The following is a 25812-nucleotide window of genomic DNA, read 5'->3' on the forward strand; positions in this document are numbered from 1 at the left end:
AAAAATAAATAAACATTAAAAAAAAAGAGTTCGATGCTTAACTGAGCCACCCAGATGCCCCTCCAGATCTTTTACACACACATGCAGGTATTCTATTTTAGTTTGTTACACAGATGGGATTACACGGTGTATTCTGCAGGCAGTTTTTGTTCTTCTATACAATATGTCTTGGGCACATTCTTACTAGTTTTTAACAGGATTTCGTTATTCTTTTTTAACCTGCAGACATTCTTCTGTCCTTTGGTGGAAACAGTAAGAGTGAAGATCTCTTAGTCCCAAAACAGCACGTTGTCTTTTAGGATGTAAATTTACAAACACAGCAAAAAGCAAATGAAAAGATGTAAAGAAATCCAAGGACACTCCAAATAAATTCAAGCAAAGTTGGAATTGCTTTCAGCACCTGAATAATCTTTCACACCGAAAAACAAACAAAGGAATAGGATTTGGGAGGGAGGATTCCTCTAAATGGGAAAGATAATTTGTCAAGGTCTGGGTGGATCTGGGAATACCTTTATCCATGCTGCATGGTAGGCTGAAAAACTCCACTGACTTTCATTTCCCCTGAGAGATTTCACAAGACTATGTTCTTGTTTCTCCATGCAAATTTCACTGCTTAAATCAAGGATTCTGAAACTCTTTTAGCCTGGTAAGGCCTATGGATATTTTTTTCAGAATAATCTTTTTAATGCATAAAATAAAATGTATAAAATTACCAAGGAGACTAATTATACTAAAAGATAGCTATCAAAATATTAAAAGAATTTTTTGATATAGTAAATCATATGCCTCTTATACTAACACATGAAATAACAAAGTTGAGTGGGAGTCTCCATAACTACTATATTTAAAACGGTATAAACAATATTTTAAGGTACTTGCAGTAACTCTAGTGGTATATGACAATATCTGGATTTCTATGGGTGACAAAGTGACAGTACAATTAATACTACTGTGGTTTGAACAGCTGATGGGAATTAAGGATGCATTTACTGTGATGAGCACAGGGTATTTTATGGAAGTGTGGAATGACTATATTTTACACCTGAAAATAATATTACACTGTATGTTAACAAACTGGAATTTAAATAACATTTTAAAAAAAGAAAAAAAAATACGACTGTAGTTTATTGCCTACATTTCTTTTGACAGAAATGTTAAATTTCAGTTAGGGGATTGTGAAAATCCTGGAACTTTTTCCCCTATTAGTTTCCTTGGTGTATTGGCTTGCTTGGGCTGCCATTACAACATCCCACTTAGTAGGTGGCTTAAACAATGGAAATGTATTTTCCCGCAATTCTGGAGGCTAGAGGTCTGAGACCAAGGTGTCAGCAGGGCTGGTTCCTTCTGGAGGTTCTGGGGGAGAATCTGTTTCATGTCCCTTTCCTAGTTTCTGGTGGTTTCTGGCAATCCTTGGGATTCCTTGGCTTGTAGCTACATCACTCCCATCTTGTGACATGATGCATTCCCTGTGCATCTCTGTGTCCAAATTTCCCTCTTTCTATAAGGACACCAGTCATATTGGATTAGGGCCCACTCAAATCCAGTGTGACCTCATCTTAACTTAATTGCATTTACAAAGACCTCATTTCCAAATAAGGTCATATTTATAGGTTCTAGGGAGACATAACTTTTGGTGGGGGGAGTGGGGGATACTATTCAACCCAGTATACTATCCAAGTTCACAGATTCCCTGGTTTAAGTGGAATCAGTACGAAGTCTGAAAGAGAGAAATGATGAAAAATGCTAATGGTTATTGTGTGAAGAGTGAAATTATGGATTGTTTTCTCCTTATCTCTAATTTTAGAAAGTTTTAGAATATGACTTTATTACTTTCAGAGTAAAAAATAAAGAAATTATGACATGTTATTGATTTTAATCATTAGCAACTTTTTAGATAATAAAAGTTCTTTGAATTTGGCCTTAGATAATTTTATTGGCATAAAGGCAAAGGGACCTGGATGGGTAAAAGGCTCCTGCTTTTATATATCTGTGAGGTTATAGATTAACCAGAAAAGTTTCTCTCGAGGAAAAATGTACAGTCATGTTTAATTCTTTTAGTATAAAAAGAACATGTACAACGTCTCATAGACTTAAGGAATCCTTGGATAAATACAAACTATAAATACCATATAATGAAGAAATTAAAAAACACTAGTAAACATGCCTCATTAAAAAGAGGTATGGACCCTATATTTGTGGCCAATTTTAGGCAAGGGTGCCAAGTACATTTAATGCAGAAATAACAGTCTTAACAAATGGTGCTCGAACCACTAGATTTCCACGCACTAAAGAATCAAGCTGGACCTCTTTCCTCAGACCATATATAAAAATAAATCTAAAATGAATCAATGCCCCGAACATAAGTGCTAGAACCATAAAAGTATTAGAAGAAAAACATAGAGGTGAATCTTCACGATCTTGGATTTGGCAAGGGATTCTTAGATATGACACCAAAAGCATAAGTAACAAAAGATAAAACAGAAAAATTGGATCTCAACAAAATTTAAAACTTACACATCAAGGGACATTATCCAGAAAGTGAAAGACAACCTACAGAATAGGAGAACATATCGGCAAAGTATGTATCTGAGAAGAGTTTAATGTCACAAATACATAAAGAATTCCTAAAACTCAACAAAAAGACAACCCAGTTGAAAAATGGGCAAAGGGTCTGAATAGACACTTCTCCAAATAAGAACGGTCAATAACCACATGAAAAGATACTTGGGGCACCCGAGTGGCTCAGTCAGTTAAGTGTCCCGACTTCAGCTCAGGTCATGATCTCACAGGGTTCGTGAGTTCGAGCCCCGCGTCAGGCTCTGTGTTGACAGCTAGAAGCCTGGAGCCTGCCTTGGATTCTGTGTCTCCCTCTCTCTCTCTGTGACCCCCCCCCCCACCCCGCCTTCCTGATTTTCGCTCTGTCTCTCTCCCTCTCTCTAAAATAAATAAACATTAAAAAAATTTTTAAAAGATGCTCACCACTATGATTAAGGAAATGCAAATCAAGAGCACAAAAGATGGCACGTCACATTACCTAGGTCAGCTAACATAAAAAAGATAGACAATAAGTGTTGACAGGAATGTGCAGAGATTAGAACCCTCATACACCGCTAATGGGATTGTCAAATGGTACAGCCACCTTGGAAAAGTTTAAGAGTTTCCAAAATGTTAGAGTTACCAGCTGACTCAAATTTTACTCTTTGATATATACCCTAGAGAAATGAAAACCTATGTCCACACAAAAACTGGGACACAAATATCTACAACAGCATTATTCGTAACAGTCAAAAAATGTAAACAACGCAAACGTCCATCAACGGGGAATGGAAAAACAAAATAAGGCATCCATCCGTACAATGGAATATTATCCAGTCATTAAAAAAACGAGGTACTAATACAAGCTGCAGCATGAATGAACCTTGAAGACATTATACGAAAAGCTACATATCGGGGCACCTGCCTGACTCATTCGGTGGAGCATGCAACTCTTGATCTCGGCATTGTAGGTTTGAGGTCCATGTTGGGTGTAGAGATTACTTAAAAAAAAATCTCTGAAATACATATTGTATGACTCCATTTATATGAAATGCCCAGCAAAAGCAAATCCATAATGACCAAAAAAAAAATAGATTAGTGGTTACCTGGGGCTGGGGGAAGGGAGGAATAGGGAATAACTGCTAATGAGTATGAGGATCCTTCATGGAGTGATGAAATGTTCTGGAATTAGATGGTAGTGATGGTTGCACAGCTCTGTGAGTATACTAAAAACCATGTTATGTTATGTAAGTTACATATCAATAAAAAGTAGCCCATAAGAAATAAAAAATGTTTGATAAATGTATACCCATTTAAAAACTTGGTCATGTTTTATGGAAATTAAATTTTCACTGAAAACGTCAATCTTGCTGTTGGACACATCTTTGTACTTTATGGAAGAATTGTACTTAGCAAACATAGTATATTTGACTCATTCTTAAGAGGTCCAACACAGCATAAAAAGCGTACTTACATAAATTTTTGTATATTCTCACATTTAAAAAACCACACACACACACAGGGGTGCCTGGCTGCCTCAGTCGGAAGAGCATGCGACTCTTGATCTGGGGGTTGTGAGTTCAAGCCCCATGTTGGGTATAGAGATTACTAAAATATAAATAAATAAACAACACCCCACACATACAATAAAGACAGTCTGACAGCTGGAGCTATCAGCAGAACTGTCTGCTTCCCTGGGATAAACAAAGTGGATAAATTGACCCTGAGAGTGAGATTAGCATGCCAGAGGGTTTGGGAGAGGGCATTTGGGATTAACACCATGGAAAGGAGGGGAAGGAAGCAGGATAGGGCAGGGAAGAAGCTGGACTGCCATGAAGTCTCAAGGTTGGCCCCAGGGGACCCTACAGGAAACTCCAAAGCTGGATGGCCCTTTAGCATTGTCCTGAGTTGGGACAAGGATGCTGGGCCTTTTATATCCCCTTCTTGATTAGTCCCTGGATGCAGATTCCCTGGGGAAGGCAAATGGCTCTTTTCATTCAAGTAACTCCTCAAGGAACTGACAGCTGAGGGAAGGGCTTCCTGCTGGTGGTACTCCCAGGAGCTATGAGATTTAGTTCTTTATTCCTAAAGGGGGCCCTCGGTGGTGCAACACTGCCTCCACGACCCTATGCTAAAGGTGGTCCCACTTTCATCTCGGCCTATTGCTCAGTCACAAGTCTTTTTTGCCAGTTGATCGGATGAGACAAACTCCTTCCAATCTGATCTCTTTCCCCCAATCACACCTATTTTAGCTCCAGCACCTGATTGTCCCGGGACAATTTACAGACTAAATTGGGTCCCTAGTACTTAGTACGTCTTCGGAGCATTTCTAATCATAATCTCAAAACTACAGGAAAACGTATTTGTTGAATGTCTAACTTCACTAACACCTGTCTCCTTTGTTCGCTGTCATTGACAACGCCTAGGACGGCGTCAGTAGGGCACACTCAATAAATACTTGTTAGACAAAGGAGGGAGGGTGTTCAGTGCCAATGCCACAGACACTCGCTCTCTCTCTCTCTTTCAGAAACCCACTGTAACTCGGTTTTTAAGAAAAGTTCGAAATGCTTTACTCTTAAGAAACAGTCGCCATTTCTTCCCTTGTAAAAACACGGAACTCAGGAAGGCCCTATCAGTTAATTAATTTAAGACTCAACCTGGCCCCCCATCCCTGTCGAATTTGCAGAAACACCGCTCCAAACACCCCACATCATAAGCCTCAACCTAGGCTTAAACACTAGGAGCTCCCAAGGCGGTTTACCTCGTTCTGTAATGAGGGTTTACCTCGCTCTAAGATGGCCACGAAGGGGTGGGCCCCGCGGTCAGATTCTGCGAGTTGCGTGGGCAAACGCGCCGGACCGCGCCTCCAGAGGAGGATCTTAACCGCGCAGAACGGAAGTTCCTGAGCCTTCAAGCCCGCGGGGAACCAAGTCGGCAACGGACCAAGATGGCGGCGCCCAGTGAGGGGCAGGCGTTTGCCGCGGGGGTTGAAAAGAATTGGGGTGCGGTTATTCGCTCCCCAGAAGGGACGCCCCAAAAAGTCAGGCAGCTGATAGATGAGGGGATTGCTCCAGAAGAAGGAGGCGCCGAAGCGTGAGTTCACGAGTCCACCCTGGGTCCGGCGCCGGCGGATTGGAGAGGGTTTGGGGAACGCGGGCCCCGGGCGGGGGGTGGGGGGGATCCTCTGGGTCGGCACTTTTGTCTGCAGGGTTGGCAACGTCCCGGGATCTGAAAGAGACCGGGTTTACTACGTTTACTCGGTTTTAGTCTCGGGATGTACTGCTTTCAGCACCACGGGCGGCATTTTGCTATAAAACGGGTTGGGGACGGAAGGGTAAAAAAGGCGACTGCTAACTGAATATGCACCTGACATCTGTTAGTGGGGTTTCTTAATCTTTTTTGAGCCTTAGACACCTTTGGCAGCCTGGCAAAGCTTATGAATCCCTTCTCAGAATATTTTTAAATGCATAAAATAAAGTGCATAGCAACATAAAGGGGACCAATTACTTTAGAATGCGGTTATCAAGATAGTAAAAAGAAAAAAAGTGCAATAACATGCTTCATTACTGGAAAGTTAAGTTATCTCTAGTAATAAGTCTATTATTTACCATAATTTTGAAGTAATCATGGGCATAAGTGATATTTCACAACATGTTCAACAACCGTAATGTGACAAAATGCCTGTGATTTCCACTGGTGACAAATTCATAAGTACTGCTGATGCTACTATGTTTTGTGAGGGGTTTTTTAGTACCTTCATTCGTATTTGAAGGAAGTGCTGAATTTCAGCTAGAGGTTAATAAAATAAACGTCGCTTTTTTTCTCATCCAAGTTTATGGATCCTCTGAATTTCTTTCAAGAACCGCACCTCCCTGAGGCTGGCTCTCTGAGAAAGATTCCTAGAATGAGTTTATATCTTTCGAGTTATAATAGCTGCTGTCATCCTGTTTTTATTAAGATGATTTTTGTCCTCAAGGATTCCTCCCTCTACCCCTTCCAGGTGCTGTTGAAATGCCTTTCACTAAAAATAGATAATTGTATTGTTGGGTTTTTTCCTCCCTGAATTTTTTTCATGAAATTGCCCAAAGGATCTTTACTTTGATTTGAATTCTGAAACTCTGCTTTGGGAGAGTGGGTATCAATGGTCGACTCAGGTAGAAACCTATCAAAATTATTTTTCTCTGTGTTTAAAGGAGTTCGATTTGTAAGGTGGCTCAAACTTATAATGCATAGAAGCTTTGAGTCTCATTTTGTGTTTACTAAAGTTGTGTGAAATACTGTTGGAGAACAGTATGTGAGCTAGAAGTTCTCCGGTATAGGATTAGTGGAGGTAGAAATTACTTGAAACTTAGATATGAACGAACAGTAAAGAAATTTGAATGCCAGACTGACGAATTTGGATTCTATTTAATAATTATTGTGAAGCTAATTAATAATTTTAAGCAGAGGAATGACATTACTGAAATGATTTTTAGAAAGGTTAAAATCCAGCGTGGCGTGATTGACACTGTGATGTGCCGAAAAGCGAGATGCAAAATGTTTAGGGAAAGTGATGCTGTGAAAGATTTCTGAGAGTTCTGCCACTTTATTTTAGGAAGGACACATCTGCCACATTCCAGTCAGTTAATGGGTCACCCCAAGCGGAACAGCCGCCATTGGAATCTACAAGCAAAGAAGCCTTCTTTAGCAGAGTGGAAACATTTTCTATATCCTTCTTTATTAGTTCACGTGAGTTGCACTTTCCGCTCCTGGAACGAGGAATAACAGCACTTATTTTGATGTTGTAAATTTAAGAATTAAACTTGGGGGAAAAAAAAAGAATTAAACTTGGTAAGATATTTTATAGGAAAATTAGCATCATAAAATGTTATTCCTCAAAGGGATATTTGAGATGATCTGGCCTTTGCTTTTTGTTGTTTCGTTAACTAATTATTTTGAGAGAGAGAGAGAGAGGGAGAACCCCAAGCAGACTCTGCACTGTCAGTGCAGAGCCCAGTATGGGGCTCCAACTCTCGAACCTCGAGATTATGACCTGAGCCGAAATCAAGAGTCAAATGCTCAACCAACTTAGCCACCCAGGTGCCTCTGACCTTTTCTTTTTGCAGAAGAAAACACTAAGAGCTTGAGAGGAAAAGGAATAGTAACTAACATTTGTATGTGGTGTGTTTTCATGTATATTATCACATTCAGTCTTCACCTTAAACCCGTGAAAATAGGTATCAGAAGAGGAAACAGTTTCAGGTAGGTTATGTGACTTGCCTTTGGTCAGCCTGCTAGCTAATGGCAGAGCCAGGATTATAGCATGAGGCTATGTATACTACACTTCCTGTCTCTTTCTGGATTTTCCCCTATATTATTAGTTATCTGTTGTATAGCAAATTACACTAAAACTTAATGGCTGAAAACAACAAACATGGGGCGTGCCTGGGTGGCTCAGTAGGTTAAGCATCCGACTTCAGGTTAGGTCATGATCTCATGATTCATGAGTTTGAGGGCCCCCTCCCCCATTGGGCTCCCTGCTGTCAGCACAGAGCCAGCTTTGGATCCTCTGCCTCCCTCTCTCTCTGCCACTTTCCCGCTCACTCACCCTCTCTCAAAAATAAATAAACATTAAAAAAAAACCCACATTTTTTGTCACAATTTCTGTGGGTCAGGAATCTGGGCATGGCTTACGTGGGTCCTGTGGTTCAGGGTTCCTCACAGGCTGCAGTCATCTCCAGGCTCCGCTAAGAAAAGATGCATTTCCAAGCTCACCCACGAGCTACTGGATTGAGGGCTTCAGCTCTATAGTGGCTCTCGGGTAGAGACCTCCCTGTGTACCTTGCAGCATGGGCCTATTGACAGGGACCGTTCACAAACCGTGGCAGCTGGCTTCCATCGGAGTGTGCAAGTGAAAGAGAGCAAGACAGAAGCTAAACTCTTTTTGTAACCTAATCTCACAGGTGACATCCCATCACTTGTGCCCTTTTCTATTCACTAGAGTGATTTTTTAAAAATATAAAACGATTATAGACTTGCAGAAAGGTTGCACAGGTTACAAAGAACTTCCTTTCTAAGCTACCTTTAAGTAAGTTGCCAAAGTGATACCTCATTACCCCCAGATATTTCCTACACACCAGGACTTTTTTCCTATGTAACTGCAATGCAGCCATCAAAATCAGGAAATTTCACATAATAAATTACTGCCATCCAACTCTCAGACCCCAGTCATTTCATCAGTTGTCGTAATAATATTCTTTTTTTTCTTTTTAAGTTTAAATATTTTGAGAGAGAGAGAAAGAAAGTGAGCAGGGGAGAGGCAGAGAGAGAGAGGGAGAGCGAGTCCCAAGCAGGCTCTGTGCTTTGCTGTCAGCACAGAGCCCAATCTCGAACTCACGAACCATGAGATCATGACCTGAGCCAAAATCCAGAGTCGGATGCTCAACTAATTAAGCTACCCAAGTACCCCCTAATAATATTCTTTATAGCAAAAGGATCCAGTTGAGATTCTTGTTTTTCCTTGAATTTCATGATCGTGATACTTTTGAAGATTACAGGCCAGTAGTTTTGTAGAGAGTACCTCAATTCACATCCATCTGATGTTTCCTTATAGTTAGATTCAAGTAGTTTAGGAATATCACAGAATGGTGCTGTGTTCTCACTGTGTTATCCCTTTCCTGGTGATAATCACTTTGATCACTTGATTAGGGAGTGTCTGCCCATCTTTGCCCGTCTTTTCCATTGTAACACTTCTTTTGTAATTAAAAAGTAGGGCGGGGGCGGGGGGGGGGGGGTACCTCCGAGGCTCAGGTCATAATCTCGCAGTTCGTGTGTTCAAGCCACGAGTTGGGCCCTGTGCTGACAGCTGGGATCCTAGAGCATGATTCAGATTCTGTTTCCCTCTCTCTCTGCCGCTACCCTGCTCTAGCTCTTTCTCTCTCTCTCTCTAGCTCTCAAAAACAAACAACCATTAAAAAAAGTGTTTTGTGCAGAGGTGCTTTGAAAATATGCAAATATCCCATTCCTCATCAAACTTTATGTAATTTATTTGTAGCAGCATGAGCTGCTTTTTCAGTGGATTTTAATCTGTTACTATCATTATATGTTTTGATATTACAGTTATCCCTGATTTGGTGAGTGGGGGCCCTGTAGAGATTCTCTTTACACTCCACTTGACTCCCAACACCTCAAGGTGCAGCCCCTCTTTACCCAACTTGGGTTCTGACACCCTGTGCTGAACTGCCTCCCTCACCCTCCTGGCTGTTCTCCTTGCTCACCACCTGATGGCTCTTGGACTAAATTTCTCAGGAAGAGGAAGGTATTTTAATCATCTACTGCCGTACACTAATTCCTCATTTTCTGCAAAGGAACCTTGTCCTTTGTTCTTTTTTGTTTTCATTGGATATAAATTGACCACCGCTTGGGGTATGATAATCATTTCTTTCACTTAGCCAGTTAAGTAATTCTGTTACTTTTATTTTAGGTGATGCCAACTCCTTTAACATCTATATCTAAATTCTGTTTTCTAGGCTTCAGTCCTTCTTTTGCTAATATTAGAATGTTTTCAAATTCCTGTATCCCTTATAAAAATATAGAACTTTCCTGCATCTTCTTTCATGTGTTGTGTGTGTGTTGGTGTGTGTGTGTGTGTGTGCTCTGTAAAATAGAGCTCTTTAGGTAAAATGTTGAGTATTGAGTTTTAAAGATCAATAAATGTTTTAGGACATTTTCCCAAGCGCATACTTCTAGATGCTCTGGGTACTCTCAGCCTGTTTAACACACATAGACTACGTGCACACATTAGTTCATAATAATCAAATTTTGGGCAGGGGAAATAATGAAGAATATTATTATTATTAATTTTACTGACTATTCTTTAGAATGTAAAAGCAAACATGGTACAATAAAAGAGCATAGATGAGTGGCAGAAAATATTTCTGCTTGTTTGACTTTTACCATCCTTATTGCTGAGGCATATCCCTGTACTTTTACAAGTGTTTTTAAATCTCTAGTATTTCACAATAAGTGAAAGGGAATGGCTTCTGTATTCCACCCCACAACCATTAATAACGTCAGCATTTTATTTATTTATTTATTTATTTATTTATTTATTTTTAATTTTTTTTTTTAACGTTTATTTATTTTTGAGACAGGGAGAGACAGAGCATGAACAGGGGAGGGTCAGAGAGAGGGAGACACAGAATCTGAAGCAGGCTCCAGGCTCTGAGCTGTCAGCACAGAGCCCGACGCGGGGCTAGAACTCACGGACCGCGAGATCATGGCCTGAATCGAAGTCGGCCGCTTAACCGACTGAACCACCCAGGCGCCCCAGCATCAACATTTTAAACATGTAGAATACATAGGGCTTTGTAGAGGAAAAGTTCAAAATTTTTTCCCTCTGGTTATTACTCAAATGACTTCCGTTGTTCTGTGAAGTATGTGCCTGTGCTTTAAAAAAACATTTTTTTTAACATTTATTTATTTTTGAGAGACAAAGCACAAGCAGGGGAGGGGCAGAGAAAGAGAGAGGGAGACACAGAATCTGAAGCAGGCTCCAGGCTCTAAGCTGTCAGCTCAGAGCCCGATGTGAGGCATGAATCCATGAGCCATGAGGTCATGATCTGAGCTGAAGTCAGAGGCTTAACCAACTGAGCCACCCAGGCGCCCTGCCTGTGCTTTAAAAATAGTTTTTCAGGGTGCCTGGATGGTTCAGTCGGTTGAGCATCCAACTCTTGATTTCGGCTCAGATCATGATCCCAGGTTTTGGAATCAAGCCCCATGTCAGCCTCTGTACTGAGCATGGAGCCTGCTTGGGATATTTCTCTCTCTCTCTCTCTCTCTCTCTCTCTCTCTCTCTCTCTCAAAATAATAAAAAATAAAAAAGTAAAAATTAGTTTTCCAAACTTTCCTTACTTGCTTTTCCTCTTAATCTAACGTGTTTATTCCTATATATGTAAAGAATGAGTTAAAGTTTTTGTTTCTGACTTACTCATCTTAATATACTTGCAGCATTGTTTTTCTTAACATGAATACTCTCTGAAATGGGCAGGTAAGCCCTCTGAGCTGTCTCCACTTGTCTGTGCAAAGTACGGCTGGGTCACAGTTGAATGTGATATGCTCAAGTGTTCCAGCTGTCAGGCTTTTCTCTGTGCCAGTTTACAACCAGCTTTTGATTTTGACAGATGTAAGTATAAAGTACAAATTACGTTTTCCTCCATTTTCAAAGATATATTAGACTGGTTTTCTAAGAAGACCAGTCACTTGTGTTTGATCAAAGAATGTGTACTGTTACATATAGCAAGGCGAATCTGTGATTGTCTTTGTCCTAATTATTAGCTTCAGTTACTACTGTTTTTTAAAACTAAGCTACTTTAGAGTGAACCTGACTTTCTGTATTCTGGGAAACTAACAGCAGAGTATATTTACTTTATGGTTTCAAAATTTATACTTAGGCAAAGAGACAAGGCACTTCTATGAAGCCTTGTGCTTTAGAACGCCCTGCCTTATAAGATACATAATACTGTTACTGACCTTAGGATCTTGATTTAGAACTTGTTTTCTGAAAAAAATATTAAGATGATGCAGTTGCTAGTATTTTCATATCTTCTAAAATTATTTTAGTCATTTTTATTTTTAATTCTATCCACACTCTTAAAGGTTCTTAGTCATTAGGTTTTGAATCCATATAGTGTTTTCTAAGGCACTGCTGCCTGTATGGGTTTCAGATAAGGACCGATGTGCTGAGCTGAAGAAAGCCTTGTGCACCGCCCATGAGAAGTTCTGTTTCTGGCCAGACAGCCCCTCCCCAGGTACTTATTTCCAAGATTTCCCATTGACCATCCCTTCTTGGTTGTTGCATTTCTAATATTGTCTGTTTCTTTGTGAAAATCTAGTCTTTGAAGTTTCATTTTTTCCTTTCTATTTAGGCTTTTAAAGAAGAATTTACATTCATTTACTTGTTAGGTTATTACTTAACTTTATTAAGGGCATTTGACAGCTTAGCCATGCATACATTATCCCATTTAATTCTCACAGGGGCCCTGGGAGGTAGATTACCAACACAGTTTTTTAAGTGAGGAAACAGAATCAGAGATCTTTTTTTCCTAACGTTTTTATTTTTGTTTTATTATTTTATTTTCTAATTTGAGAGCACGCACATGCAAGTAAGGGAGAGGGGTGGAGGGAGGGAGGGAGGGAGAGAGAGAGAGAGAGAGAGAGAATTAAAAAAAAAAAAGAGGCTCAATGTAGAGCCTGACACGGGGCTCGATCCCACGAACCTGGGATCATGACCCAAGCTGAAATCAAGAGTCAGTCACTCAACTAACTGAGCCACCCCGGCACCCAGAATCAGAAATCTTAAAACCAACTGGTGAGGAGGCAAAACTGTGGTTTTATCTGCTTTCAAACTCTCTGCTTTGCCCCCCATAGCAAGCAGTCCCATGTTCTCCCCAGGCTTCCTTTGGTGCACTAACTGTGGCAGTTAAATGGAGTTGGGGTTCGGTTCCTAAAACCAACTCACGGGAAGCCAAATGAGAGTGATTACAAATGTATAATTTGTCCCAGTGAAGTGACACAATATAAACAACAGCATTGAAGCCAAAGACGGCCTCTATAAGGGCCTTGGCAAGGCGCCCTCTCTTGAATCCGGTGAATTTGTGATTGTTTTCACTTGAGTTATTGACTTTAATCATTACTTTTTTAAAAAACTAAGCTACTTTAGAGTGAATCTGACTATGTATTCTGGGAAACTAACAGCAGGATATGTTTACTTTATGGTTCCAAAATTTATACTTAGGCAAAGAGACAGGAATTTTATGAAGCCTCATACTCTAGAATGCCCTGCCTTATAAAATACATGATAGCTCCTTTGTTACTGGTCTTAGGATCTTGATTTAGGAGTTGTTTTGTGAAAAATACTACGGTGATGCAGTTGCTAATATTTTCATATTTTTTTAATTTAATTTTTTTAAACGTTTATTTTTGAGACAGAGGCAGAGCACAAGCAAGGTGGGGGGGACAGAGAAAGAGAGGGAGGCACAGAATCCGAAGTAGGCTCTAGACTCCGAGCTTTTAGCTCAGAGCCTGACACAGGGCTCAAACTCACAAACCGGGGATCATGACCTGAGCCGAAGTCAGATGCTCAACCTACTCAGCCACCCAGGCATCCCAATATTTTCATGTCTTTTAAAGTTCTTTTAGTTCTTTTTCTTTTTAATTGTATCTATATTCTTTTTTTTTTTTTAAAGTAGGTTCCATGCCCAATGTGGGGCTTGAACTCATGACCCTGTGATCAAGAGCTGTGTGTTCTACCAACTGAGCCAGCCAGGTGCCCCAATGGTATCTTGGACTCTTAAAGACTCTTAAGTGTTATATGCACAAAATGCTTCAGAATGAGGGAGCCCAAAATGTAGTCACAAGTGGGAGTTTTAAATATTTTACTGGTCACATGGGCATATTCCTGCTGAGTGAGTAACTTCTACAGCAGAGCCTTCTGGAGGGCTCACCAAGACCAGGTGCAAAACTTAATGCTTAACCAGACATTAGTGCCAAAAAGTAGGTATACTTTTTATTATTTCAGTAGGACAACTCAGGCTAATTCCAGGGTCACTGACACCTGGGAATATTCCATGAATAACCACTAAGAAGGAAAAAAAAATAGATTGAAAATGTTCATAGAGTGCCATCTACTGATAGATGAACAGGTGCTAGAAAGGGACTGTTAGGAAATGATTTTTAAACATTTTTTACGTTTTTATTTATTTTGAGAGAGCGAGTGAGCAGGGGAGGGGCAGGGAGAATCCCAAGCAGGCTCCGCTCCTGATGCAGGGCTTGAACCCACAGACTGTGAGACTGTGACCTGAGCCGAAAGGAAGAGTAAGATGCTTAACTGACTGAGCCACCCAGGTGCCCCGAGAAATAACAGGTTTTTTTTTAAACTTTTTTTTTTTAAAAAACATTGATTTATTGTTGAGAGACAAAGACAGAGCATGAGCAGGGGAGGGGCAGAGAGAGAGGGAGACACAGAATCCAAAGCAGGCTTCAGACTCTGAGCTGTCAGCACAGAGCCCGACGTGGGGTTTGAACCCATGAACCGGGAGATCGTGACCTGAGCCGAAGTCGGACGCTCAACCAGCTGAGCCACCCAGGCACCCCAAGAAATAACACTTAAAAAAAAATTTTTTTTTTAACGTTTATTTGTTACTGAGAGATGGAGAGACACAGAGCATGAGCAGGGGAGGGGTAGAGAGAGGGGGAGACACAGAATCCGAAGCTGTCAGCCCAGAGCCCGATGCGGGGCTCGAACTCACAAACTGCGAGATCATGACCTGAGCCGCAGTCGGTCACTTAACCAACTGACCACTCAGGTGACCCAAGAAATAACATTGTAAAGTGAAGGTCATGGTAACAGAAGTTTCTGCTGTTGGCCCAGCTATTTCTCTGGATAGTACAACCACATTCGCTCCTTGAGGATGTGAATCGTCTCTCCGTGTGCCCTGTCCAGGTTTCTAGGATCCGCCCAGGACCCTGCTGGTGGTTCCTGCCTCTTGGTACTACACACACTCAGCTTTCTTGGTCCTATTCATAACTTCAGCTGCCACCTACTTACTTGCATACCTCTAACTCCTATCCAGACCTCTCTTTTGAGCTTGACTCATTTCCAGCTGCCTTCTAAACTTTTCCATATCTGCTGCAGACCTGGAATTCAACATATACAAAACTGAATGCTTCATTTTATACCTAGAACTTGCTCCTCATCTTCTATGTTCTCCATCTTGGTTAATGGTACTGACACCCCCCACCCCCGCCGCCACCAGTTGTCCTAGCCAGAAACCTGGAAGTCACCTTAGATGCTCTTCCCTGTTGTCACCACCTGGTCCTATCCATCCTACCTCCCAAATCTGAAATGTGACCTTTCAGTTACATCATCCCTTGGTTTGGTTCTTTCACGTTCAAGAGACTTTAGTGTGAAGAAAGGAACACCGACAACTATCTGTACTTTTAGTGCTTTTATTTATTAAGCATATCTAATAAATACAGTTTTGTAGGTAATTTTCTAACATTTACCAGTATTTACAAACAAAACTAAATCCCTTTAAACATTTCAAATTATAATAATTATAATTACTAATTTACTAGACTGATTATTTTGAACATATCCAACACTGAAGTAGACCAAATACTCACATGTTAGTTATAAAACATATTTTAATTCATGTTAAAACATTTACATGATGGGTTTAATTTCTTCTGTTTGCTCTTTTGCCGTCATCAATTTTTACTAGTATTTTCTTAGAATTGTAGGAATCAGACCAAACCCTAAGTTGGAAGGTGATCAGAAGGACATTGGGATCTGTTTTTTTCTCCTAAGTTTTGTCAAACCTGAGCCACTGGTCATCAGAACATGTTTTATTTTGGGGCGCCTGGGTGGCGCAGTCGGTTGGGCGTCCGACTTCAGCCAGGTCACGATCTTGCGGTCCGGTCCGTGAGTTAGAGCCCCGCGTCGGGCTCTGGGCTGATGGCTCAGAGCCTGGAGCCTGTTTCCGATTCTGTGTCTCCCTGTCTCTCTGCCCCTCCCCCGTTCATGCTCTGTCTCTCTCTGTCCCAAAAATAAATAAACGTTGAAAAAAAAAATTTTTAAAAAGAACATGTTTTATTTTTATTGTTAAACCTCACTTGATTTTGTAAAGTCCATACCTTTTTTGTTGATCTTAGTTTTTTATAATCAGACATTCCTTGTAAAATGATACATCTTTTTAAATTGATGGCATATATTTTTGACATATTTGGTTACTGGCAACAAGTTTAAATAGTTTGATAATATTTAATAATATTAGAGACCAAAATCTGGTTGTTAATGATACAATAAATGGCGGACAAAAGTGCTATTGTTAACTACTTTTGTATCTCTCTCTTTTTTTTTTAAGTTTTATATATTATTTATTTTGACAGAGGGTGGGGGGGGCGGAGAGAAAATCCCACGCAGGCTCTGCACTGTCAGCACACAGCCCAACGTGGAGCTTGAACTCATGAACCGTGAAATCACGACCTGAGCCAAAATCGAGAGTCAGACGCTCAACCAACTGAGCCACCCAGGTGCCCCTGTACCTCTCAGTAATAAAACTGGAAAAGAGATTTTTTCTTCCTTTTTCTTTTTTTTTAAATGTTTATTTTTGAGAGAGAGAGGTTACCCAGGGGAGAAGCAGGGAGAGGGAGACAGAGGATCCAAAGCAGGTTCTGTACTGCCAGCACAAAGCCTGATGCGGGGCTCGAACTCACAAACTGAGATCATGACCTGAGCCAAAGTTGGACACTTAACTGACTGAGCCACCTGGGTGCCCTTTCTTTTCTTTTTTCTGTTTCTGTTTATTTATTTTTTTGAGAGAGCAGGAACACGCATATATGTGGGCAAGCAGGTCAGGGGCAGAGGGCGAGTGAGAGAATCTTAAGCAGGCTCCGTGCCCAGCTCAGAGTCTGACCCAGCACAGAGCCCCACATGGAGCTCGATCTCACAACTGTGAGATCGTTGACCTGAGCCAGAATCAAGATTTGGACCCTTAACTGAGTGAGCCACCCGGAACCCGCCCCCCCCCCCCCATTTTTTAAACAGCCTTATTGAGGAATAATTGACATAAAATGTGCATATTTAGGTATACGGTTTGGTAAGTTGTGACATACTTGTGGGCTTGTGAAACCATCACTGCTAGATTTCTATTTAACATCGGGAGTTGATATCATTATCCCAATTTAACACTATATATTACTATGTCCTATTTTTCTTACAGTATGAAGTGTCATTGATCATTAAGAGTTTTATAACATGGATGCTCCTTCTCTCCATCTTTATGCCACCAGTATCTTGCAGGGATTATTACCTTAGGTCACTTTAATGTCTGCTAAGCTTAATTTTTTTTTTTTTGCATCCCAGCTGGCCCTTTAGGATCTCTACTCTAAACTACTGCATATTACCTATAATACCTCTTCCTCCTTTAAAAAAATCTTTTCGGTAATTTCTCTTCACATACATTAGTAAAATCGTGGTCTAGTTACTCTCTACACTTCAACCCCGTCTCCTACTACTTTCCCCACAGGCGCACTGGGTTCCAGTCCCGTGAAACTGTTGAGAAACTCCGCACCTGTGCCATCCTTCGGGCCTTTGCTTTTGCACACTGTTGTTGGTCTCAAATTCAGCTTAGACCTGACTGCTTCTGAGAAACCTTTCTCAAGAAATCTACTTTTTTACACATGTTCACAAAAACATCACAGCTCTGTCAAAAAAAAGTCAATAATTCTTAATATAAGTACTCGATCAGTTTTATCAGTGCCTGTCCCCTGTTGTTCCGTACACGTCTTTGACTTTTCACCATTTACACCAATATGATCTTCCAGTTTACCTTGTCCGCAGATCGATTTGGGATGTTGCCGTTGGATGAGCCTGCTGTTCTTGTTAGCGAATTCCTAGATCGTTTTCAAAGCCTTTGTCACTTGGACCTTCAGCTTCCTTCCCTGAGGCCAGAGGACTTGAAAACTATGGTGAGTTTTTCTTAGCGAGCCTACAGCGGCCTTCAGTTGTCACTAGCGATTGTACGTGAAGCATTTCCTTAAATGACCAGAGGATTCAGATTGCTGTGAAGAGAGCTAGTTGTTTGCCCCTCAACTGAACTTTTTCAGTCTCTGCTAGAAGGGCAGCTATTGACAGTTAAGTAAATGGTTCCCTCGAAACTTCTAGATATTCTTTAAATGGCATACATTCAATTTTATCTTGAGTTGTTACTTAAACTATTTAACAGAAGATACTGAAATGTGACTTCATATGGTTTATTGCTTATCATTTCCCAAAGAAAATACTCCAGGAGAAGTTATAAACTCCCTTCTCCCCTGTGAGTAGACATTAGAAATGCTCTGCCCTATCTTTAGTGCCCCTATCTAGTGTCCTGTTTCATCACCCTGCACACACTCTGGAGACAAGCTTTACTGTAGGAAATAGTAGCTATTATTTCGCTTCTTCAAGTTGCGAGGCCATTTGGATTTTAACTGAAGTGTTACCCTCTGTGCCTATTATAAATGTCCCTTGTCCCTAGCCAAGGCAGCTTTTTTGTTCACCCTGTCAGTTCTTTATACAAAAATAAAGACCTTGGTAAGTTCTCATTTTGTCAAGAAGTAAATTTAGTGTCAGGTCAAGATATAAATAGTAATCTGTTTTTCCTATTTTGGTTTGAAGTGCACAGGTTTGAGAGAAAATCCGCAATTGGTAAATATCTTTTTTTGCGAGAGAGAGTGCACGTGCAGGGGAAGGGCAGAGAGAGAGGGAGAACGAGAATCCCAAGGAGGCTTCTCACTGTCAGCGCAGAACCCAATCTCCCCAATGGTCAGATCATGATCTGAGCTGAAATCAAGAGTCAGGTGCTTAAAGGACTGAGCCACCAAGGCACTCTTGTAAATTGATTTTTTTTAAGTTTATTTATTTTGAGAGAGCGAGGTGGGGGAGGGGCTGAAAGGAGAGAGAGAATCCCAAGCAGGCTCCTCACGTCAGCTTGGAGCCCAACAGGGAACTCAGTCCCATGAATCGTGAAATCATGATCTGAGCCAAAATCAAGACTTGGGCGCCCAACTGACTGAGCTACCCATGTGCCCCTGCAATTGGTAAATTGAAAACAAATTAGTACTAAGAAAAGATTTAGTAGTTCTAGGAAAGCTGCTACCTTTCTCAGTCAGTAGATTCAGAGCAATTCAGGAAGGTTTGTAATACCTTAGCCCTGTCCTGGAAGTAAGCCTTCTGTAATGAAGAGAATTGTCTTCGTGTTTGGCACTTCTTTCATGATTTTTGCGTTGTAACCATCTAAGTACATCATTATATGTCATTTTTGTGGTTGGACGTTTAATTTAAGGAACCTTGGTTCCTTTATAGTGCTTGACAGAAGACAAGATCAGTCTTCTCCTGCACCTGCTTGAAGACGAACTTGATCACCGAACGGATGAGAGAAAAGCTGTAAGCAAATTAGGCTCAGACATCCAAGTCCACGTCACTGCCTGCGTCCTCTCTCTGTGCGGCTGGGCATGCAGGTCAGTCAGTGAATTTGCAGGGTGACATGAACTTTGACATCGTCATACACTGGTTTACATCAGTCACTGATAGTATTTGTAGATCACATGGTGTTTTCCTGTCAGAAAAGCAGAAAAAGAAAACCTAAGAGGGTGGTGAGGGGATGATAAGAATCAGTAACAGTTCCAGAATTAGAACGCGGGAATTCTTGGACACACCCGAACTTTGGTTTTTTTGGTTTTTTTTTTACTATCGCTTCCCAGCTGGGAATTTGTGCTCCTGTAAGCAGTGAAGCTCCTTTCTGTTTATAGAAAGGAAGAAAAATCAGTTGAGTTCATAAAAACTACCAAAGGAAACGTCAGCCAGAGCCCTCTGAACCTCCATGTTGGTATTTCTATTCCAGCTGCTCAATTTAGCATAGACTCCCTCTGAGATAGAAAACTGTTGGAACTGGGACACCTGGCTGGCCTAGTCGGTAGAGCATTCAACTCTTGATCTCAGGATTATGAGTTCCAGCCCTGTTACGTATAGAGATAACTTAAAAATAAAATATTAAAAAACCAAAAAACTGTTTGAACCAATCTTGATTTACCTTAACTACGCATTCTTTGATAGATCAAGGGATATTTTTTATTTAAGGTTTGTTTGTTTACTTTAGAGTTTATTTAAGTTATCTCTACACCCATTGTGGGGCTTGAACTCAAGACCCTGAGATCAAAAATTTCATGCTCTTCTGACTGAACCAGCCAGGTGCCCCAGGAATATTTTCATTTAAAAGGAACAGAAGAAATTTATAAAATAACCTTTAATGTAGTCTTGCCTTCGAGATGACACCAAGACCATTAGATCTTTCTGTAGGAACTTTGTGAGCGACACTGGAGTTGGGGTCCTGAGATCAGAGGACAGGGGCCTCGAGATGCCATGATTCCCAATCCACTGAACTGTTCCAGAGACTTATTTGATGAGATAAAGCATTCTCACAAATGATTACACTTAGTCCCTTGGAAGTGTTACCTTTTGAGAAAACTCTTCTTTTCTGTTCCTACCTAGTTCTTCTCTGGAACCCATGCAGCTGTCCTTGATAAGCTGTTCACAGTGTACGAGGAAGGTGGGGCTCTGGGGCTTCCAGCAGATGGAGTCTTCCATGACTGAACTGGATGCATCGTTTGGCCTGACCAGCTCCCCCATCCAAGGCCCTGAGGGGCGGGCAGAGCGCTTCCCTCTTGTGCCTGAATCTCCTCGGAGGATGATGACTCGGAGTCAGGATGCCACATTTTCCCCTGGCTCCGAGCAGGTATAGACTTACTTGGCTTGTTGGGGTGGCCTTTTTAAAAGCGGCATTCTTGGGGGCGCCTCGGTGGCTCAGTCCAACTTGAGCGTCTGACTTCGGCTCAGGTCATGACCTCAGGGTTCATGAGTTCGAGCCCCGCATCAGGCTCTGTGCTGACAGCTCAGAGCCTGGAGCCTGCTTCCGATTCTGTGTCTCCCTCTCTCTCTGCCCCTCCCCTGCTCGTGCTCTGTCCCTCAAAAATAAATAAACATTTAAAATAATAAAGCAAGTAAGCAAGCGTTCTTGGGGTGCCTGGATGTCTCAGTTGGTTAAGCTTCTGACTCTTGATTTTGGCTCAGGTCATGTTCTCAGTGGTTCTTGAGACCAAGCCCCACGTCAAGCTCTGTTGTGACAGCTAGGAACCTGCTTGGGATTCTCTCCTCCTCTTTCTCTGCCTCTCCCCCTGCTCATGCATGCTTTCTCTCTCACACTTTCTCAAAATAAATAAATGAACATTAAAAAAAAAAAAAGCATTCTTGCCAAAAGTGTTGTGGTGGAAAAGTTGGAGGTTAACTTAGGTGGGGAAGCTTTAGTTCTGACCACAGTGATCAAAATACCGCATGTTTTTATTCACCAGTTGCAATGCAGAAGCTAAATTCATGATTTTGTACAAAAATCGATTATTTTTTGAAGAGTTTAGATATGTCGACAGTTCAGAAAGTAAATTCTCACAGTTTAAACTGTGAAGTATTTGTTTTCACCTGCTTCTAGAAATACGTCTTCTGACCATAGTCATTTCCATCATTGGTGTACTTCTCTTCCCTCTTCTTTCCTTCAGGCTGAAAGGAGTCCAGGCCCTGTCGTCTCCCGAACTCGGAGCTGGGACTCTTCTAGTCCCGTTGACCGTCCTGAGCCAGAGGCTGCTAGCCCCACCACCAGAACTCGTCCTGTGACCCGAAGTATGGGAACAGGAGACGGCACTGGCCTGGAAGTGCCATCTAGCCCTCTCCGGAGAGCCAAACGGGCTCGCCTCTGCTCTTCTAGCAGCTCGGTGAGTCCACCTGCGTGTAGAGGTCCTGGAGCGCAGACAGCACGCCAGACCCTCACCGCGTAGTACAGAGAAGCAGGTGTGGTCCTGCGGCTGTGAGAAGACAATGTGAATAAGTTTCAAGATGGGATAGTGGGGTGACCAAAAGGAAAAAACTTGAAGAGGTTTGTCATTTCAGTTCTTTGGAATGGATTCCGCGGGGGTAGTAACTGTTTCAAGCACATGGGGCTGGCAGGGGGATGGGAGGACGTACCTGATCAGGTGCTGTTGATTTAACACAAAGGGAATGAAAGAATTTGGAAAGAGAGTGGGCACTACATAGGCAGTGTTCAGATTTTTTTTTTAAAGTGTATTTATTTTGAGAGCATGAGCTGGGGAGAGACAGAGAGTGGGGGAGACAGGATCCCAAGCAGGCTCTGCACTGACAGCAGCCAGCCTGATGCGGGGCTTGAACTCATGAACCGTGAGATCACGACCTGAGCCAAAGTCAGATGCTTAACCAGCGGAGCCACCCAGGTGCCCCGACACAGGCAGTGTTTAAAGGAGACATCAAATTGGAAATGTGGGCAGTTGTGAGATTCTGAACTGGACAAGTCACAGCAGTGCCTCTCTGGATTGACGTGGCCTCTGCCCTTCATCAGCACTATTTCTTTTCCTCCTCTCAGGACACATCTTCCCGAAGCTTCTTTGATCCCACCTCTCAGCACAGAGACTGGTGCCCTTGGGTGAATGTCACATTTGGCCAGGATACCAGGGAGGATGGCAGAACTGAGGCAGATGCCAGTGCCGCGGCAGAGCCAGGCTGGAAGGCCGTGCTGAACATCCTCTTGGCCCACAAGCAGTCCAGCCAGCCAGCTGACACAGACTCCATGGTGAGATAAGCCATTGCCTCTGTGTGTGCAGCACTCGCTGTTTATGGGATGAGGAACAGGGGCTGGTCCTATAATTAGCACCCTGCCTGCCCTCAGCTCTCATAAGTCAGGTTAGACTGGGTCCGGGTTCGTCCTGGAGAACAGGCGTGGAACTGATTCAGTCTTCCTGCAGTTTAGCATTTGGCATTCCATCACATTCTGGTAAATTCTTTGTCTTCTCAACTAAAGTGATTCAAAGTAGAAAAGGAACACAGAACCAGAACTAGATGATGAGGCAGCTGTTCCGGCCTCATGTTGCACAACAGCTGCTTTTTCTATCAGTTGCTGTCACTTGCATTTGGAGCCTGGCCAGTTAGCTTAGCCGTCTGAGTCCTGTGCCCTGACCCCAAGATGGCGATTTCATTCCTCATGGTGGGCACGTTACTTGGCTCTGTTCCACAGCCCCAGACTTGTGCCCTGAGCCTCAGCAAGCCACGGCAGTAGTGACTGCTGCTACCTGCACATGTGGGTAAATGCAAATCCATCGTGACAGCTGAGAAGACGGGTCACGTGTTTACTGTGTGTAAAGGATGGAAGTGATAGGAGGGTAAGCATTAAGGAATCACGGAAACTGGGTTCTCTTTCCTTTGCTGGATCATTGCCAAATTTGCCTCTTAGCACGGTGTAGATAGAATAATTTCTGATTTCCGTAACCTCCAAGGACAAAGTAAAATAATACTTGCCGGTACACGTTTAAAAGAAGTGGTCCCAGGTTCGTGGCTCAACAGGATCATGGGATTCTACTGGGGACAACGATAGCGAGCCCGAGAATGTACGTCTGTACCCTTTAAATACACAAATGAAGGCTTTCCAGGTTTTTCCGCAGGAAGAAAATCTACGTTTTTCTAATTTAAAACCTTTGAAAATACATAAAGCTATCTGAAGACAAATGTCTGCACGTAAATTCTTCTGCCTAGATCTTCATGAAATAGTGTACTGGAAGTTTTTATTGACTCCCCTCTGTCACTATCTTGCTAACAAGAAATCCCACAGGGTTTTTACGGGGTTTTTTGTTTTTGTAGTGGGAAAAGTTGGCCTCATAATTGACCCTGGTTTCCAGGACTTTTAAGATCCTTTTTGGTGGTTTGTCTTTTAACCTTCCCACAGCTGCTGTGACTGGGAAGTTCAGAGCTTAATGAGGCTACACAAAGGATCCTCATGTTAGAAAAAAGCTTATGTTGTTTTTCAACTTAAGTTCCTTTTAACGTTGTCACCGTATTAACTAAATTCCCCTCGGTCATTAGTAAGAGCTCAAACTCCCCCCACCCTCACCTCCCACCCCGGGACTTTTATTTTATTGAAACATTCATCCACAAAGAGGATGAGAAAACAGTGAAAATGTCATCTGATGTCAGAAACTGGAGATAACTTTATGGATTATCTGCTAGATTATTACTTATGTTCTCATTGAGACCCTGTACTCTTTATTGTGCCTCTCAAAGGCTGAGAGATCAGCGTGTTCTGATTCACTGAGAACTTTTATCTTTTAGTGAATTGTTTTGTCTCCCTGTAACACCATTTCTCAGAATCTCAGATCACTTCATAGGCATGATCAAGTGGCGGTGAGAGTCTTCCTATTATTAGCTCTGCTGGCTAAAAATGAAGCTGAGAAGGCCAGGGTCATAGTTTACGCTCTAAAGAGTCATTTATTTTACTCCTTGGCCTTGAATTATACTGTTAACCCCAGCGAAGCATCACACGAATGTGAATCTTTGTTCACAAGAAATAACGAACCAGGGCCAATTCGGAAACCGGTGGATATGTGCACTGCACTAATGGTGGGTCAGGAGTGTCAGCCTCACAAAGATGAGGACAGATGAAGATACTTGGAGGGAGGACATGAGCCATGTGTTAGAGGCTCAGAGTGTGTTAGCAGTCTTGTGACAGAACGCAGATTTTTAGTCTGGTTTTAGGTGTGTGCTATGTATACGATATAAAGTAATACGAAATATAAAATGGGTTTTATTCAATTCTAGATGTACCTAGATCCCCGTGGGAGGAATTTATAGACGAAGCCTTAACGCCGTTACCCGTCTTTCATCTCTATAAAAGAATTTAATCTCTAACAATGAGCTTTTCTACCTATAGAGTCTCTCTGAGAAATCGAGGAAGGTATTCCGAATATTCCGGCAGTGGGAATCCTTATGCTCATCCTGAAGATATTCCAGCCCTTCCTGGAGAGAAGCGGAATGAGTGACTTGGAGAAGCAAGAGTCTGAATTCCCTTTTGGGCGGCGGATTTCTCCATCCCGGTTTAACCACAAGGATCCCCCATCTTTGTAAAAGGCAGCGTCACTGTCTGCCGTCTGCCTGAGGGGAAGCCTGTTTCCGTGCCGGGATTGGACAGGTGAAGTACGCCAAGCCTGGCTCTGTTAAGGGAGTGCGGGGTTGTTAAACTAGATGGAGGACCGAGCACTTGAGCTCTTCTGGTGTCTGTCAGTACGGGCTGGTGTTGTGAAGACTCTTGTGTCCCAGGAATGTGACAGAATGTGTTAATAAAATGCTTATTAGGATTCTTACTGCCGGCGAGTTGTGTTCCTCCTTGCCTCTGGGCTGTTATAAACAAGGCAGACACTGAGCACACGTCAGCGGAGCAGTAGGCAGAATCAAAATTTTCGTTTTCAGATTGGCTGCAAAGCCTGAAATTTGCTTGTGATTCTCATCAAAGAGGTATTTCTTTTTTTTTTTTTTTTAATTTTTTATTTTTTTTTAATTTTTAAAATTTTTTTAACACTTGATTTATTTTTGAGACAGGGAGAGACAGAGCATGAATGGGAGGGTCAGAGAGAGGGAGACACAGAATCTGGAACAGGCTCCAGGGTCTGAGCTGGCAGCACAGAGCCCGACGCGGGGCTCGAACTCACGGACCGTGAAATCATGACCTGAGCCGAAGTCAGCCGCTTAACCGACTGAGCCACCCAGGCGCCCCTCAGAGAGGTATTTCTGAACCAGAGAGTGTTCGTTATGTCACCGGGAGATCTCCTGATGTGTTACAGTGAATGGTAGGCTGTTCGTGTTCTCTGTTCACT

General features: G+C 42.1%; 1 protein-coding gene and 1 long non-coding RNA gene across 2 annotated transcripts; one reads left to right on the forward strand and one right to left on the reverse strand.

Annotated features, from left to right (window-relative positions):
• Positions 1-36: 36 nt before the first annotated feature.
• On the reverse strand, positions 37-5485 carry LOC128314719 (uncharacterized). Its single transcript, XR_008296643.1, has 2 exons — positions 5297-5485; positions 37-238 (listed from the first exon to the last, which is right to left on the reverse strand). It is a non-coding gene; the product is annotated as an uncharacterized LOC128314719 (long non-coding RNA).
• ZC3HC1 (zinc finger C3HC-type containing 1) lies at positions 5431-25302 on the forward strand. The gene is made up of 10 exons (XM_015071062.3): positions 5431-5628; positions 7130-7241; positions 11548-11698; positions 12240-12323; positions 17918-18045; positions 19421-19575; positions 20606-20849; positions 21664-21876; positions 22539-22745; positions 24873-25302. Exons 1-10 carry the CDS (start codon positions 5483-5485, stop codon positions 24939-24941), a joined length of 1509 nt encoding a protein of 502 aa, XP_014926548.1. The 5' UTR covers positions 5431-5482; the 3' UTR covers positions 24942-25302.
• Positions 25303-25812: the final 510 nt, after the last annotated feature.

This window comes from Acinonyx jubatus, chromosome A2 (genome assembly GCF_027475565.1).
Source record: "Acinonyx jubatus isolate Ajub_Pintada_27869175 chromosome A2, VMU_Ajub_asm_v1.0, whole genome shotgun sequence".
NCBI lineage: Eukaryota > Metazoa > Chordata > Mammalia > Carnivora > Felidae > Acinonyx > Acinonyx jubatus.

Excerpts from the sequence above, each read along its gene's own strand:
- ZC3HC1 (XM_015071062.3), top strand. The coding sequence starts at position 5,483 with ATGGCGGCGCCCAGTGAGGGGCAGGCGTTTGCCGCGGGGGTTGAAAAG. Across the intron at positions 18,046-19,420 it reads CAGAGGACTTGAAAACTATG|TGCTTGACAGAAGACAAGAT; the intron begins GTGAGTTTTTCT and ends GTTCCTTTATAG. Across the intron at positions 20,850-21,663 it reads TTTCCCCTGGCTCCGAGCAG|GCTGAAAGGAGTCCAGGCCC; the intron begins GTATAGACTTAC and ends TCTTTCCTTCAG.